This window comes from Mobula birostris, chromosome 2, assembly GCF_030028105.1.
Source record: "Mobula birostris isolate sMobBir1 chromosome 2, sMobBir1.hap1, whole genome shotgun sequence".
Taxonomy (NCBI): domain Eukaryota; kingdom Metazoa; phylum Chordata; class Chondrichthyes; order Myliobatiformes; family Myliobatidae; genus Mobula; species Mobula birostris.
This window is the reverse complement of record NC_092371.1, coordinates 28,185,905-28,202,206: the sequence shown is the minus strand read 5'-3', so window position 1 is coordinate 28,202,206 and position 16,302 is coordinate 28,185,905. Positions and strand designations below refer to the sequence as shown.

Here is a 16,302-nt window from a genome sequence, read left to right as displayed (position 1 = left end):
ATCCTGACCACAGTTTACATACCACCAAAGGCCAATATTAAGCAGGCACTAGATGTATTGAGGGTCGCCATCAGCAGACAAGAAACAGCCTAGCACAATGCCTTTGAAATCATTGTCGGGGAACTCAATCAGGCTTGTTTGAAGAAATCTCTGCCCAGTTACCATCAGCATATAACCTGTAGCACCAGGGGTCCCAGAACAATTTGGAATACCTACTGTTCCATGCCTAAACTGCATTTTGGGAAATCTGATCACTTGGTTAATCTCCTCCTACCTGTATACAGTCAGAGACTAAAGAGCAAGGCTCAAGAGATAAGGACAACAAAGGGGCAGTCATTGGAGGCAGAGGAGTGGCTACGGGATTGCTTCAAGTCAGTGAATTGGATGGTGTCCAAGAATTCATCAGAGGATCTGAACCAATACACCACAGATGTCGTGAACTTCATAAAAACAGTTGTAGATGAGTGTGTCCCCACAATATCATTCCCCAACCGGAAGCCCTGTATGAACCATGAGATCCACTATCTGCTGTGGGTTTTATAAACACAGTATTCCAAAGTTCAAGTTCAAAGTAAATTTATTATCAAAGTACATATAATTTTAATCACAACTCTCATCCACAGTTCTTTGTTCACTCATTGAACCAGCCAACCTCAAACTGCTGCTTCTAGCTTTCAGTTACCTTGTTGCTGGTCATATGGAGCATCTGTTCTCCCTTGCTTTGTGGTCCACCGTGGCTTATTATTTTGCAGTTTATTAGTAAAATATAATTTACTGCTTAATTGTCTGTGCTGTTTTGCTTCCGGGTCAAGCCTCCTCTCGGTTTCCTGAAAATGAGAAGCAGAAGGGAGCTGGTCAAATGTTACGCCCATTTCACCTATGGCTCACAAGTGTGCTGCTAAGGTCCGTGAGAGCCCAGAAGGAAATACTATTTAAAGTTTGAAGTAAATGCATTATCAAAGTACATATATGTCACCACATACTACCCTGAGATTAATTTTCTTGCAGACATTCACAGTAAAAACAAAAAAAAAAACACAACAGAATTAATAAAGAGGAGAGGCTGTACTTGATCTGGTATTGGGAAATGAACCCGGTCAGGAGTCAGGTCTCTCAGTGGGAGAGCATTTTGGAGATAGTGATCACAATTCTATTCTTCTTTACCATAGCATTGGAGAGGGATAGGAAGAGACAAGTTAGGAAAGCGTTTAATTGGAGTAAGGGGAAATATGAAGCTCTCAGGCATGAACTTGGAAGCATTAATTGGGAACAGATGTTCTCAGGGAAATGTATGGCAGAAATGTGGTAAACGTTCAAGGAATATTTGTGTGGCGTTCTGCATAGGTACATTCCAATGAGACAGGGAAAGGATGGTAGGGTACAGGAACTATGGTGTACAAAGGCTGTTGAAAATCTAATCAAGAAGAAAAGCTTACGAAAGGTTCAAAAAGCTAGGTAATGATAGAGATCTAGAAGATTATAAGGCTAGCAGGAAGGAGCTTAAGAATGAAATTAGGAGAGCCAGAAGGGGCCATCAGAAGGCCTTGGTGAGCAGAATTAAGGAAAACCCCAAGGCATTCTACAAGTATGTGAACAGCAAGAGGATAAGACGTGACAGAATAGGACCAATCAAGTGTGACAGTGGAAAAGTGTGTATGAAACCGGAAGAGATACTTAATGAATACTTTGCTTCAGTATTCACTACGGAAAAGGATCTTGGCATTTGTAGCGGTGACTTACAGTGGATTGAAAAGCTTGAGCATATAGACATTAAGAAAGAGGATGTGCTGGAGCTTTTGGAAAGCATCGAGTTGGATAAGTCTCCTGGACCTGATGAGATGTACCCCAGGATACTGTGGGAGGTTGAGGGAGGAGATTGCTGAGCCTTTGGCAATGATCTCTGCATCATTAATGGAGACGGGAGAGGTTCCGGAGGATTGGAGGGTTGCAGATGTTGTTCCCTTATAGACCAGTGAGTCTTACTTCAGTGGTTGGTAAGTTGATGGAAAAGATCCTGAGAGGCAGGACTTATGAACATTTGGAGATGCATAATATGATTAGGATTAGTCAGCATGGCTTTGTCAAAGGCAGGTTGTGCCTTACGAGCCTGAATGAATTTTTTGAGGATGTGGCTAAACACATTGATGAAGGTAGAGCAGTAGATGTAGTGTATATGGATTTCAGCAAGGCATTTAATAAGGTACCCCATGCAAGGCTTATTGAGAAAGTAAGGAGGCATGGATCCGAGGGGGCCTTGCTTTGTGGATCCAGAATTGGCTTGCTCACGGAAGGCAAAGTGTGGTTGTGGACAGGTCATATTCTGCATAGAAGTCAGTGACCAGTGATGTGCTTCAGGGATCTGTTCTGGGACCCCTTCTCTTCATGATTTTTATCAATGACCTGGATGAGGAAGTGGAGGGATAGGTTAGTGAATTTGCTGATGAAGCAAAGGTTGGGGGTGTTGTGGATAGTGTGGAGGGTTGTCAGAGGTTACAGCGGGATATTGATAGGAGCAAAACTGGGGCTGAGAAGTGGCAGATGGAGTTCAACCCAGATAACTGTGATGTGGTTCATTTTGGTAGGTCTAATATGATGGCAGAATATAGTATTAATGGTAAGACTCTTGGCAGTGTGGAGGATCAGAGGGATCTTGGGGTCTGAGTTCATAGGACACTCAAAGCTGCTGCTCAGGTTGATTCTGTGGTTATGAAGGCATACAGTGTATTGGCCTTCATTAACCATGGGATTGAGTTTAAGAGCCGAGAGGTAATGTTACAGCTATATAGGACCCTGGTCAGACCCCAGTTGGAGTACTGTGCTTAGTTCTGGTCACCTACTACAGAATGGATGTGGAAACACTATAGAAAGAGGAGATTTACAAGGATGTTGCCTGGATTGGGGAGCATGCTTTATAAGAATAGGTTGAGTGAACTTGGCCTTTTTTCCTTGGAGTGGTGGAGGATGAGAGGTGACCTGATAGAGGTGCATAAGATGATGAGAGGCATTGATCATGTGCATAGTCAGAGGCTTTTTCCCAGGGCTGAAATGGCTAACACGAGAGGGCACAGTTTTAAGGTGCTTGGAGGCAGGTGCAGAGGAGACGTCAGGGGTAAGTTTTTTAGGCAGAAAGTGGTGAGTGCATGGAATGGGCTGCCAGCAACGGAGGTGGAGGTGGATACGATAGGGTATTTTAAGAGACTCCTGGATAGGTACATGGAGCTTAGAAAAATAGAGGGCTTTGAGTTACCCTAGGTAACTTCTAAAGTAAGTACATGTTCGGCACAGCATTGTGGGCCAAAGGGTCTGTATTGTGCTGTAGGTTTTCTACATTTCTAAAAAACTACACACACAGATGAACAACAACTAATGTGCATAAAAAGATAAAGTGTGCAATTACAAAAAAGAACAAATAATAATATGTAAATAATATTGAGAACATGAGTTGTTGAGTCCTTGAAAGTGAGCCTATAGGTTGTACAATTAGCTGTGTTGAGGTGAGTGAAGCTGTCCACACTTGTTCAGTTACCTGATGGTTAAATAGTAATAACTGTTCCTGAACCTAGTGGTGTTATGGTAGATAACTTGGTGGATTACAGGTTCAAGAGGGAAGAAGGAGAAACTAGGAAGCTGGAACGGGAGGTCAATAAGATGGAAGACTATAAGAAAGAGCAGCCTGTGTGATGGGTAATTGTTTACCTGCACGCCACTTCCCTGCAGGATCCCCACACACTATGATACCCTTAACACCCAAAAAAACCTATTAGTCTCTGTCTTGAAATTACTCAGTGTCTTTGCCTCCCATTCTTGGGTAGAGAATTCCAGAGAGAGGCTGGAATTTTGGGGTGAAAAAATCTTTTCTCATCTCAGTCATGAATGGCTGAACCTTTAATTTGATGTTGTGCACTCTGGGTGTAGGCAGCTCAGCCAGGAAAATATTGCTCTGTATCTCCCAGAAAAGAATGTGAACTTTTCAACAAAATCACCTCTTTCTTTCTAAACCAAAGGTTCCCAACCATTTTTATGCCATGGAGCCTTATCATCAACTGAGGGGTCTGTGCACCCCAGGTTGGGAACCCCTGTTCTAAACCCTGACTAAGGAAAAATGGAGACTCGAAAATTTGCAGATGCTGGAAAACCAAAGCAACACACATAAAATGTTCCTGGAGGAGATCAGCAGGTCAGGCAACATCCTGATGAAGGTTTTGGCCCAAAATGTCGACTATTTACTCTTTTCCATAGATGCTGCCTGACCTACTGAGTTCCTCCAACACTTTGTTTGTGTTGCTAGGGAAAAATGGAATTAGAATCAGTGAACAGATCACATCGCTCTCCAAGCTCAGGTTACTGTGTCAAATGCTGTGACTTTTAAGGAAACCCTGGCAAACCATATCTATGGAGTTCCCATCAAACTTATAGCAAATATGGAGCCACCAAGTAAGACATTCCAAAAGAAAATCTCTGATGGTCTGCATCAGGTGGACAGTGTAAAGCCCAAGTTAATCAACTTGGGATCATAAGCCCATTTGAAATCATAGATATATATATAAATGATTCATAAGGATATTTGAAGTCTGTTGTTTTTCACTTGGCAATGGAACTGATTTACTAACACCCTCATTTTGGGGTTGTAAAATATTTCGCGTCATGTTGAGGAAAATGTTGGGCAGAGGTGCTGTAGAAGAAACGTTGCTCTGTATACAACCCATCTCATTTTCTTTCAGAGTAGATGGCGTTTTACTCTGTTCTGCTTCTTTTCTGGGAGTCTTTTATCGAATAGTGTAAGTGAGAAATTTATACAGTACTGTATTGAACCAGCACTGTTTCTGCCCTGCGAGTGTTCAAAAGGACATTGTAGTGGGAGATGTACTCTGTATCACACCAGCTGTTTTTAATGGGACAGCATAAGAATGCAGTTACTCTGCACCTAGTCATGTCCCGAAAGTATTTGACAAGTTACACACATAAAAATTGCTGGTGAACGCAGCAGGCCAGGCAGCATCTATAGTCAACTAGACGAAGGGTCTCGGCCCGAAACGTCGACTGTACCTCTTCTTATAAATGCTGCCTGGCCTGCTGCGTTCACCAGCAATTTATATGTGTGTTGCTTGAAATTTCAGTATCTGCAGATTTCCTCGTGTTTGCCTATTTGATAAGTTATTAGGTTTCTTAAGTGATAGTGTTCCAATAGTCCAATGTTCTTATCTCTCAGGGTTATGGAAAATGTTACCAGTTTGAAACATTAAACATGGTGTAATGTGACCGGACCTCTTATTATGTTCTCACGAGGGCAATTTTACATTATTACTCATCTGTAAGTTTCCAGCCCTCTGTTGGAACTCTTGACAAGAGCCTAGGGATTGCTTCTGAGGAACGAAGTGATTTAAGGAGCTGGCTGGCTGTGCTAATTCACATGCTGCGGCAGCAGGGGAGGGAACTGCCGATTCAACAAAGCGGGATCCTCAAGACTGATCTTTACCCTCTCAATAAGAAACATTTACAGATTGGTCCAAATGTTTTCATACCGCTACAGCAGATGTGAACACGGGGAGCCCGGCTAGTGAGTGTGAAAGCGATGTGCCGCTGCCAGTACCCCTCTGTATGGTTTGAATGGTTGATGCCACAGTCGCTGGTTAATGTGTGGCTACTGCCAGTTCTTGTTGGACGCTGGGAAGCAGACAGTCCAGTCACAAGCTTCCAGCTCACAGCCAGAGGTGCCGATTGCCACAGGCACCTGCTCATCCCTCTCTGGATTCTGAGAAGTTCGTATTCTTCTATAGAGATGTCAGCGCAAGGGACATCCGGGAAGAGAAACTCCTGTAAGTAATACTGTAATCCACCCCGCCATTCCGTTGTATGTTATCAGTTTGCTGGGATCCAGAGGAAGGACAGGTCACTGGAAAGGAATGTGAGAAAAACAGCCAGATTTAAAGCATATCGGAGAAAGGGCTGACGCTGAGTCACTAGCTTCCAGCGTTTCACCCAAGATCTGAAGAGCTGGCTGTTATCAGTAATCTTGCAAAGAGGTGTATATTTTCAAACTCAAAAGTTTTGTGTCAGTGGGAGGGAGCGGGACAAAACACTGACATGGTGTGTAACATATTAGATCCTGTTATTCTATGTGAGATTTTTAAAGAGATATCACTAATACTTTGCAGTAAATTAAGGAACCCCATCACCCAGTTCGTGCCCTCTTCTTATTACAACCGTCAGGGAGGAGGTACAGGAACCTGAGGACACACACTCAACGTTTTAGGATTAGCTTTTACCCCATCCGCCATGAGATTCAGAACTGTCCATGAAATGATGAACACCACATCACTATTTTTGCACTACTTAATTGTATATATATTCTTAGTAATTCATGGTCTATTTTATACACTGGGCACTGTACTGCTGACCAAAACAACAAATTTCACAATATATGTTAATGATAATAAAACTGATTCTGATTCTAAATGAACATTACACCGAATCAAGACAAAACACAGTATGTAGTGTAGGGCTATTGTAACCAGATATTTAGGAAAGATGTAAGGGTTTTAGTAAAGATTATTTAAATAATTTCTGTGATGAGTCTATAGCTCTGTGAGTTCAGTGGGGACGGGGTTGTTCTTGGAACTACTGAAATTATGGGATGTGATACAGCTACTTGAAATCAGGAAGGGTATAGACAGAGATGATGGAATAAAGCTGTCTCCATTGGGCAAAGGGTTAATGAAATGGGGGACATAGACTCAATGGCTACTTTATTTGGTACTGGAGTGGAACACGATGTGGTCTTCTACTGCTGTAGCCCATCCACTTTAAAGATCGACATGTTGTGTGTTCATTGATGCTTTTCTGCACACCACTGTTGCAACACATGGTTCTTCGAGTTACTGTCATCTTCCTGTCAGCTTGAACCAGTCTGGCATTTTCCTCTGACCTCTCTCATTAACAAGGCATTTTCACCCACAGAACTGCTACTCACTGGATGATTTCTGTTTATCACAACATTCTCTGTAAACGCTAGAGACTGCTGTGCATGAAAATCCCAGGGGATCAGCAATTTCTGAGATACTCAATTCACCCTGAATGGTGCCAACAATCATTCCACAGTCAAAATTAGTTAGATGACATTTCTTCCCCATTCTGATGTTTGGTCTGAACAAAAACTGAACCTCTTGACTAAGTCTGCATGCTTCCATGCACTGAGTTCAAAGTTCAAATTAAATTTATTATCTAAGTACATATATGCCACCATATACAACCCTGATTCATTTTCTTGCAGGCATACTCTGTAAATCCAAGAACTATGGTAGAATCAATGAAAGACTGCACCCAAAAAGGCAGACAATTGATTTGCAAAAAACAACAAATTGTGCAAATACAAAGAGGAAAAAAGTAATAATAATAATTATTAATTAATAAATAAATACGCAATAAATATCAAGAACGTGAGATGAAGAGTCCTTGAAAGTGGGTCCATGGGTTGTGGGAACAGTTCGGTGATGGGCCGAATGAAGTTATTTCCACTGGTTCAAGAACCTAGTGGTTGAGGGATAATAACTGATCCTGAAACTGGTGGTATGAGTTGTGAGGCTTCTGCACCTTCTTCCTGATGGCAGCAGTGGGAAGAGTGCATGACCTGGGTGGTGAGGTCCCTGATGATGGATGCTGCTTTCCTGTGACAATGCTCCATGTAAATATGCTCAAGGTGGAGTGGGCCCTACCTATAATGGACTGGGCTATATCCACTACTTTTTGTAGGATTTTATGTCCAAGGGCATTGGTGTTTCCATACCAGGCAGTGATAGTCACAGTCATAGTCATACTTTATTGATCCCGGGGGAAATTGGTTTTCGTTAGTTGCACCATAAATAATTAAATAGTAATAAAACCATAAATAATTAAATAGTAATATGTAAATTATGCCAGGAAATAAGTCCAGGACCAGCCTATTGGCTCAGGGTGTCTGACCCTCCAAGGGAGGAGTTGTAAAGTTTGATGGCCACAGGCAGGAATGACTTCCTGTGACGCTCTATGTTGCATCTCGGTGGAATGAGTCTCTGGCTGAATGCACTCCTGTGCCCAACCAGTACATTATGTAGTGGATGGGAGACATTGTCCAAGATGGCATGCAACTTGGACAGCATCCTCTTTTCAGACACCACCATCAGAGAGTCCAGTTTCATCCCCACAACATCACTGGCCTTACGAATGAGTTTGTTGATTCTGTTGGTGTCTGCTACCCTCAGCCTGCTGCCCCAGCACACAACAGCAAACATGATCGCACTGGCCACCACAGACTCGTAAAACATCCTCAGCATTATCCGACAGATGTCAAAGGACCTCAGTCTCCTCAGGAAATAGAGACGGCTCTGACCCTTCTTGTAGACAGCCTCAGTGTTCTTTGACCAGTCCAGTTTATTGTCAATTCATATCCCCAGGTATTTGTAATCCTCCACCATGTCCACACTGACCCCCTGAATGGAAACATGGGTCACCGGTACCTTAGCTCTCCTCAGGTCTACCACCAGCTCCTCAGTCTTTTTCACATTAAGCTGCAGATAATTCTGCTCACACCATGTGACAAAGTTTCCTACCGTAGCCCTGTACTCAGCCTCATCTCCATTGCTGATGCATCCAACTATGGCAGATACAAGTGAATAAACTCTCCACCATACATCTATAGAAGACTGTCAAAGTTTGAGATGTCATGCCTTATCTTCGCAGACTTCAAAGGAAGTATAGGTGCTTCTATGCTTTCTTGACATTTGCAGTTATGTGCTGGGCCCAGGATGGGTCCTCTGAAATGATAACACCAAGGAATTTAAAGTTACTGATCCTCTCCACCTCTAATCCCCCAGTGAGGACTGGCTCATGGACCTCTCGTTTCCTCCTCCTGAAGTCAATAATCAGCTCTTTGGTCTTGCTGACATTGAGTGAGAGGTTGTCGTTGTGTCACCTCTCAGCCAGATTTTCAGTCTCCCTCCTGTATGCTGATTCGTCACCACCTTTGATTTGGCTAATTACAGTGGAGTCGTCAGCAAACTTAAATATGGCATTGGAGCTGTGCTTAGCCCCGCAGTCATAGTGTAAAATGAGTAGAGCAATGGGGCTAAGCACGTAGCCTTCTGGTACACCTATGCTGCCACATGATTGGCTGATTCGATGTTTGCATTAATGAACATGTGTACAGGTGTACATAGTAAAGTGGTCACTGAGTGTAGAATGAAGGTTGTTGGCAAAAAGAAACAAAAGCAACCTGAGACAGTGTTTCTGTGCAATGGATAACCAGGCTCCAGAATGCATTACTGGGGTAAGTAGTGGAGGCAGGTTCAATTGTAGAATTCCTAAAGGGAGATCCTGCTTCTCCCATTATATCTTATCCACTCCTCTTTGAATCTAAGCCTCACTAATACAGTCAATTGTGCTACAACACGCATTTTCAAAATGCAAATTTGGATGTAGCGTTTGATGAATTAGGCAACACTGTATTACGTGGGTCAAATTAGAGAATTAGAGAATCACTTGAGTGTTACTTTGGAAAGTGAAGTTTGTCTTGGGGAAATAAAACTGCTTCCATGTAACATGCCCGCAGTAATTAATTATCATTATCACTAAAGAACACTGGCTGCTAGTCTCATCCTGTTGATACTTGTGTAAGGATACATTATTAAACAATGCAACATACAGACTTTCGTATGCTTAGTTTGAAGTAATAAAATAAATTTATAGCTTAGAAAAACACCTTTATTTTTGAAAAGTAACTTTTTCATTGTAACTCTGAAACTCTCAAATTGCTTACCGTATTCCCTTTGACATAATTTTTTATCACAATCTTTTCAAACTGAGTTAATTTTTAGAAGAGCAAATATTGCATTACAGCAGATGACAAAGTGAGGTAGATACACAACGACAAATTTCCAGTGAAATAAAACATCCAGCAATGATCCATATGAGACTATAGAGTGGCAATGAAGAATGGTAAGGCTGAAGGAAAGCAGAAGCAAATGACCATAGAATTTGATAAAGCTAATTAGCAAGAAACATATAAAATACTGCATGAGATTCTGAAAATATAAGTAAAAGAGTAGAAAAAATAAATGTGGTTCTACAGACCAGTGACAGAACCAATTATAATCAAGTTTCAAGTTTAATTATCATTCAACTATACATGAGTATAGCCAAACAAGAGTGTTCCTCTGTGACCAAGGTGCAAAACATATTACCAACAGCACACAGCACATAGCAGGAATAGTTATGATTTCAGAAAAACAAGTCCCTGAGTTCTCCTGATCCAGCTTGTTCTTCCACCAAGCAAACACCGGAGGGCAGCACTCTGAGAAGGGGCCAGCCCCCAGCCCAGTATGAAATGCAGCGCATACATCCATCTCTCCCCTTTGCTGGTGACTGCCAACAAGTGACTCCGAGACACTGTGGGCCTTGTCTGTGTAACAACCAAGGCAATGCAGCTCCCTCACCGTCGGTCTCGCCAATAAACCTGTGAAATGGGCTTGCAGTATTCTACACAACCAATGTCCAGCAGGGTCTTGCATTCACAATAAAAACAATAAGGGGGATTAATGAAATGGCTGAGGCATTATATCTAATATTTTGCCAAAGATACAACTGTAACATAATTGTAGGGGAACCAATCAATAGTCTAAGGACTGAAGTACTTAAAATCATTAAATCACTGTAGAGAAAATACTGGAAAAATTAAGGGAACTAAAACCAAATAAATCCCTGATTCAGATGGCCTATGTCCCAGATTTCTAAAAGCTGAAATATTGATGTCTTCCAACATTCCTAAAAATCTGGAACAGTTCCAGTAGCTTTCAAGATAGCAAGATAACATTTTCTTCTTAAGGAAGAAGAGAGAAAGAGTCTGGGGAATAGTAACCCATGCAATCTGGTAACCGTGCTTGCAAACATTGGAGTTCTTCAGTAAGGATGCAGTAAGTCAAAATATGATCAGGGAATATTTATGAAGATATTGAGGATGCAACTAGATATAGGGGGGGAAACAACGGAAGTAAAATATCTGGATTTTCAAGGGGCACTTGTTAATTTTCAGGCTGAAGCTGCTACTTATAATAGAGGCTGAAAAAAGTTATAAATATTATCAGAATTGCAGAGTGGTTACAGCTTTGGAAACTGAGATTAGGAACAAATGGTTTGGTTGCAGGTTGTGAACAGTTTTAGCCTCTGTACCTTGTAATCAGCATGGATTTAATAGGCTGATCGTTGGCGGGAGGCGGCAAGGATGGAGGACTTCTGCCAAATATTGAAAGCTTGAGGCCCATATTCATCAAGAGGTGAACTCATTGAAGCACACTGGAGAGGGTCTAGTAGGCTGGATGTCAATAAGCTGACTGACCAGTAAGCAGGCATCATCACAGAACAAAATAAGGAGAAATTTTGAGGATTGAATACCTTTGGAATTTTCTGCCTCAGGTGGCTGTAGATGCTCCATCATGGAGCATGCTCAAGACTAAGTTGAAAGGATTTTGAGCAGATGAAATGGAGATCATATTCGGTGGCAGAGCAGATTGGGAGGGAGTAAGAATGAATGGCCAATTTCTGCTCCGATTTCTTAGTTCTTATTGGCCGGGTCATGAGGATGAATGTTGTGGCAGAATATATAATTGCTGCAGCTGTTTGCCCATGATGTATCAAGGATGCTCAGTTCTGGGTTTCCAGGTTAGTGCTATCCCATTCACTTTAGTAACTCTGCTGCAGAATGTACTTAGTGTGGGCTTGGACACCTCACAACAAGATCAATTAGGTGGTCACTTCCAACAATATTACCATAAAGAGATGTACCTTGGGCAGGTAGGCAGATGAGAACGAGATCAGATAGATTTCTCTCCTGAGCAGTTTCCCTTACCACTTTGCACTGCGGTAGTATTATTGCTGCATCCTATGGGACACTTGGTAATATTGAAATCTGCCATACAAAGACCATTCTCCATCCTTGCTGATCTGTGCTTCTTCCCAGTGGGATTCAACATAGTGGAATACTGATTCAGCTGTTAAGGGAGAAGAGTAGGTGGTAATCTACAGGTTACCTCTCCTGACTCTAACCTATTATCATGGAACTGTTAATGTCAAGGTTTCTCAGCGCTACACCCTTCTGACTGTAGGCCAGTGTTTTCTCACCTCTGATGATAAGCACAGCTTAAGTACAATGACCATCAAACCTTAAATAATGTCCTGTGAGTGCAATTGTCAGGCTTCTGCGGAGGTCCCTCCAAATTTAGGCACAAGGTCCTAACGGTTAGTATGTGGGGTTTTCCAGGTCCATCCGATTTGGTCTGCTCTTTTTTTAAAAATCCAGATCCTGAATTGGTGTAAGTTTGGATTTAGAATTGTCAGATACAGGGAGATTCCTGGTCCCTTCCCCCTTAAATTGGAAAAGCATCCAAAAAGTCAATAGGATTTCTTGAAAAGGGAGAACATGGAGGACAAACACATTATCCCTCACTACCCAACCACCCACCCAATCTGCTCCACCTGTGCCAGAGCCTGCAAGTCCCATATTGGCACACTCTCAGAACTCAAGCAACAGGAGTGAACATAGAACAGCAGAATACAAGCCCTCTGACCTACAATGTTGTGCAGACCTTTTAACCTACTCTAAGATTAATCTAACCCTTTCCTCCCTCATAGCCCTCTTTTTTTTTATCATCCATGTGGAAGCAGCTCATCCTTGACTGAGAGATTGTCTGCGAAACAGAAGGTCCGATTAAATATGGACACCAAGTTGCCTTCTCATCAGAATATTAACAAACTTGATGGTTTGCAGAAAACTGGATAGCTTTGTCTTTATCTATTAGCTTGTTTATTTCAGGTTTATGCAAGGTTCATGTTGACCACACTGTGACCTTTGCACTTCTGCTTTTCAGCTGAACCAGAACACCCTCTAAGGTTGCTGAGTGCTGAGTACGCCCATGCGATCAAGTTTAGGGACCGGCAGAGTTTCTTCGAAGATGTGCTCCAGCCTGATGCAGACTGCTTCTCCAGAGCATACTGGCCAATCAGGCCTCAGAGGCGTGAGTACAGATAGTCTCTTCCAGTATCAGACTGCTCTAATAGCTTAGATGTGGTGCTCTGGCTGCCGGAGCAGGGCCTAATCCTGACTCAGTAAGAGCTGACCTTCTTTTCTTCCTTTGTTCCTTCACGGGATCAAACTTTACTGGTGATCCTTGCATTAATTATCCATCATTAACTGCTGCAAAACGGAGGAGATTGATGAGTGTGCAGTCAGTTGTTGGCCAAATCGATTGAGATTTCTCCTGTAATGATGTTGAGCTAACTAGATGGGCTTTTAAGAAACAATGCTGCTAGCCTTCCCTCGCCGTTGGTGAGCACAAGCAGGAAAAGGAATAAGCCATTCTGGCCCTTGTGCCTTGCCCATTAATCAATAACACAAGAGATACTGCAATTTTTCTATCTTCTGGTTATTTCTCTTCTCTCCCCACCCCCATGCTCCATTCTGCCTCTCCTCTTATCCTCTCTCTTCTCGTCACCTGCTTATTACCTACCTCTGATGTCCCTTCTCCTTCCCTTTCTCCCATCGTCTACAGTCCTCTCATATTAGATTATTTCTTCTTCATCCCTTAACTGCTGCCACCTCTTACCTTCTCACTTGATTCTCCACTCCCCTACCCACCCACCTTCCCCCTCACCTATCATCTGCCAGCTTGTACTCCATCCCCTCTCTTCACCATCTTTTTCTGGCTTCTTTCCAGTCCTGCTGAAGGGTCTCAGCCCAAAATGTTGACTGTTTATTCCTCTCCATAGATGCTGTCTGATCTGCTGAATTCCTCCAGCATTTTGTGTGTGTTTCCCAGTATTCAATAAAATCACAGCGGATCCTTTACTATTGGCACGTCCAATATCCAATAATTCCTTCAATATCCAAAATATATCAATATCAATCTCTTGTTTTGAACATAATGAGTAATTCATCCTCAATTACCCTTTTGGGTATTGAAAAAAATCTTTCCTGCTTAGTCCTGAATGGGCCAACTCTTATTTTGAGGCAGTGACCCTGAGAAGGCAGCCATGCCCCCTTCTCACTACTATCATCAGGCAGGAGTTACAGAAGCCTTGATTAAAAATAACCCACACTGTTAGAGTCAGGAACAACCAACAGGCTCCAGAACTGGCATGGATAAATTCATTCATTATCTCTAATCTGATTCATTGACCCACAGACTCACTTTCAAGGACTCTTTACAACTGATGTTACTTTTATTACTTTTATTTGCTCAATTTGTCTTCTCCTGCACGTTGGTTATTTTTAAGTCTTTATCTGTTTAGGTAATAGGTTTTTTTTGTAAAATTCTATTGTATTTCATTTTTCCCTGTACATGACTGTAAGAATAAGAACCTTAAGGTTGTATATGGTAACAGATATGCACTTTGATAGTAAATTTACTCTGAATGTTGTTCTAGAACCCCACCTCCCATCCCCAACCAAAGGAAGCATCTACCCCAGTAAGAATTTAGTATACTTCAATGAAATCAATTCTCATTCTTTGAATTTCAAGGCAGGACAGCCCTGGTCCTTTTAATCTCTCTTCATCCTGTAGGTCCACCATGTCAACAATTGATTTAGTGAATCCTTGTTACACTACCTCTTTTGCAAGTGTATCCTTTCTGAGAAAGGGAAATGTAGAAGCTTTTATGGTCTTTATTTTTATTTTGCATTAAATTATTTGTTTATTCTGTCATCCATTTTCTTACTAATTTCTTGACCTTTTTAATGAAATCTGAAATTATCTCAACATAATTACTCCTCATTTTTGACAATATTATATATCATTTTCTTAACTATAAATGCTGGAGAACATCTTCCCTGGTGTCTGGTTTCTGCCAGTGTTATCATGAGAATACGAGCACCAGGATCAGATAATTACAGAAACAGACAAAGACTTAAAAATAACCAACGTGCAAAAGAAGACAAATTGAGCAAATATAAGTAATAACACTGCCTGGTAGATGTTGTTTGCTTAGACTAGGAGTTCCAACTTTTTTATGCCATGAACCAATACCATTAAGCAAGGGGTCTGTGGACCCCAGGTTGGGAACCCCTGGCTTAGAACATCATCTATTGGAATCTGCCCTCTCCCGGTGCCTGCCTTCTGGAAGTGACTGCTTTTGGCTGCAACTTTCTTCAGCCTTCATGTGGTGATTACCTTTGCTTGTGATAGTCACCTAGTGATTATCTGATCCTGGTGCTTGTATTCTCATGACGACTTTCCTCTGCTGGTGTCTACTTTCTACTGGTATTTATCTTCTACTGGTACCTGCATTCTCATAACAGCTTCTGCTGGCACCTGGATTTTGTTGTTGACTCTGTTCCACTGGTGAGTGGTTCCCTGTTGCCTAGCCTCTGGGGCCGACCAGTAATGTTTTTCTGCCGGTAACTGCCTTCTCCAATTGATTACCTTTCTCCTGGTGCCTGTCTTTGCCAATAACTACCTTCTCCCATGGCTGCCTCTGCTGTTGGTCTCTCTCCTGGTGAGTATAACCATATAACAATTACAGCACGGAAACAGGCCATCTCTGCCCTTCTAGTCCGTGCCGAACTCTTACTCTCACCTAGTCCCACTGACCTGCACTCAGCCCATAACCCTCCATTCCCTTCCTGTCCATATAGCTATCCAATTTAACTTTAAATGACAACATCGAACCTGCCTCAACCACTTCTGCCGGAAGCTCGTTCCACACAGCTATCACTCTCTAAGTAAAGAAGTTCCCCCTCATGTTACGCCTAAACTTTTGCCCTTTAACCCCCAACTCATGTCCTCTTGTTTGAATCTCCCCCACTCTCAATGGAAAAAGCCTATCCACGTCAACTCTTATCTATCCCCCTCATAATTTTAAATAGCTCTATCAAGTCTCCCCTCAACCTTCTACACTCCAAAGAATAAAGACCCAACTTGTTCAACCTTTCTCTGTAACTTAGGAGATGAAACCCAGGTAACATTCTAGTAAATCTTCTCTGTACTCTCTCTATTTTGTTGACAACTTTCCTATAATTTGGTGACCAGAACTGTACACAATGCTTCAAATTTGGCCTTACCAATGCCTTGTACAATTTCAACATTACATCCCAACTCCTATACCCAATGCTCTGATTTATAAAGGCCAGCATACCAAAAGCTTTCTTCACCACCCTAGCCACATGAGATTCCACCTTCAGGGAACTATACATCATTATTCCTAGATACATCTGTTCTACTGCATTCTTCAATGCCCTACCATTTACCATGCATGTCCTATTTTGATTAGTCCTACCAAAAT

The 16,302-nt window shown here is 42.1% G+C and overlaps 1 protein-coding gene across 1 annotated transcript in view; it reads left to right on the top strand.

Moving 5' to 3' along the window:
- The first annotated feature begins 5,391 nt into the window (after positions 1-5,391).
- The window catches only part of LOC140185677 (dysbindin domain-containing protein 2-like), a 21,339-nt gene continuing 10,428 nt past the window's right edge, over positions 5,392-16,302 (top strand). The window contains exons 1-2 of the mRNA XM_072239184.1: positions 5,392-5,816; positions 12,894-13,040. Of these exons, the coding sequence (XP_072095285.1) occupies positions 5,573-5,816; positions 12,894-13,040 (391 nt within the window). The 5' untranslated portion in view covers positions 5,392-5,572. The remainder of the gene's footprint in view (positions 5,817-12,893; positions 13,041-16,302) is intronic.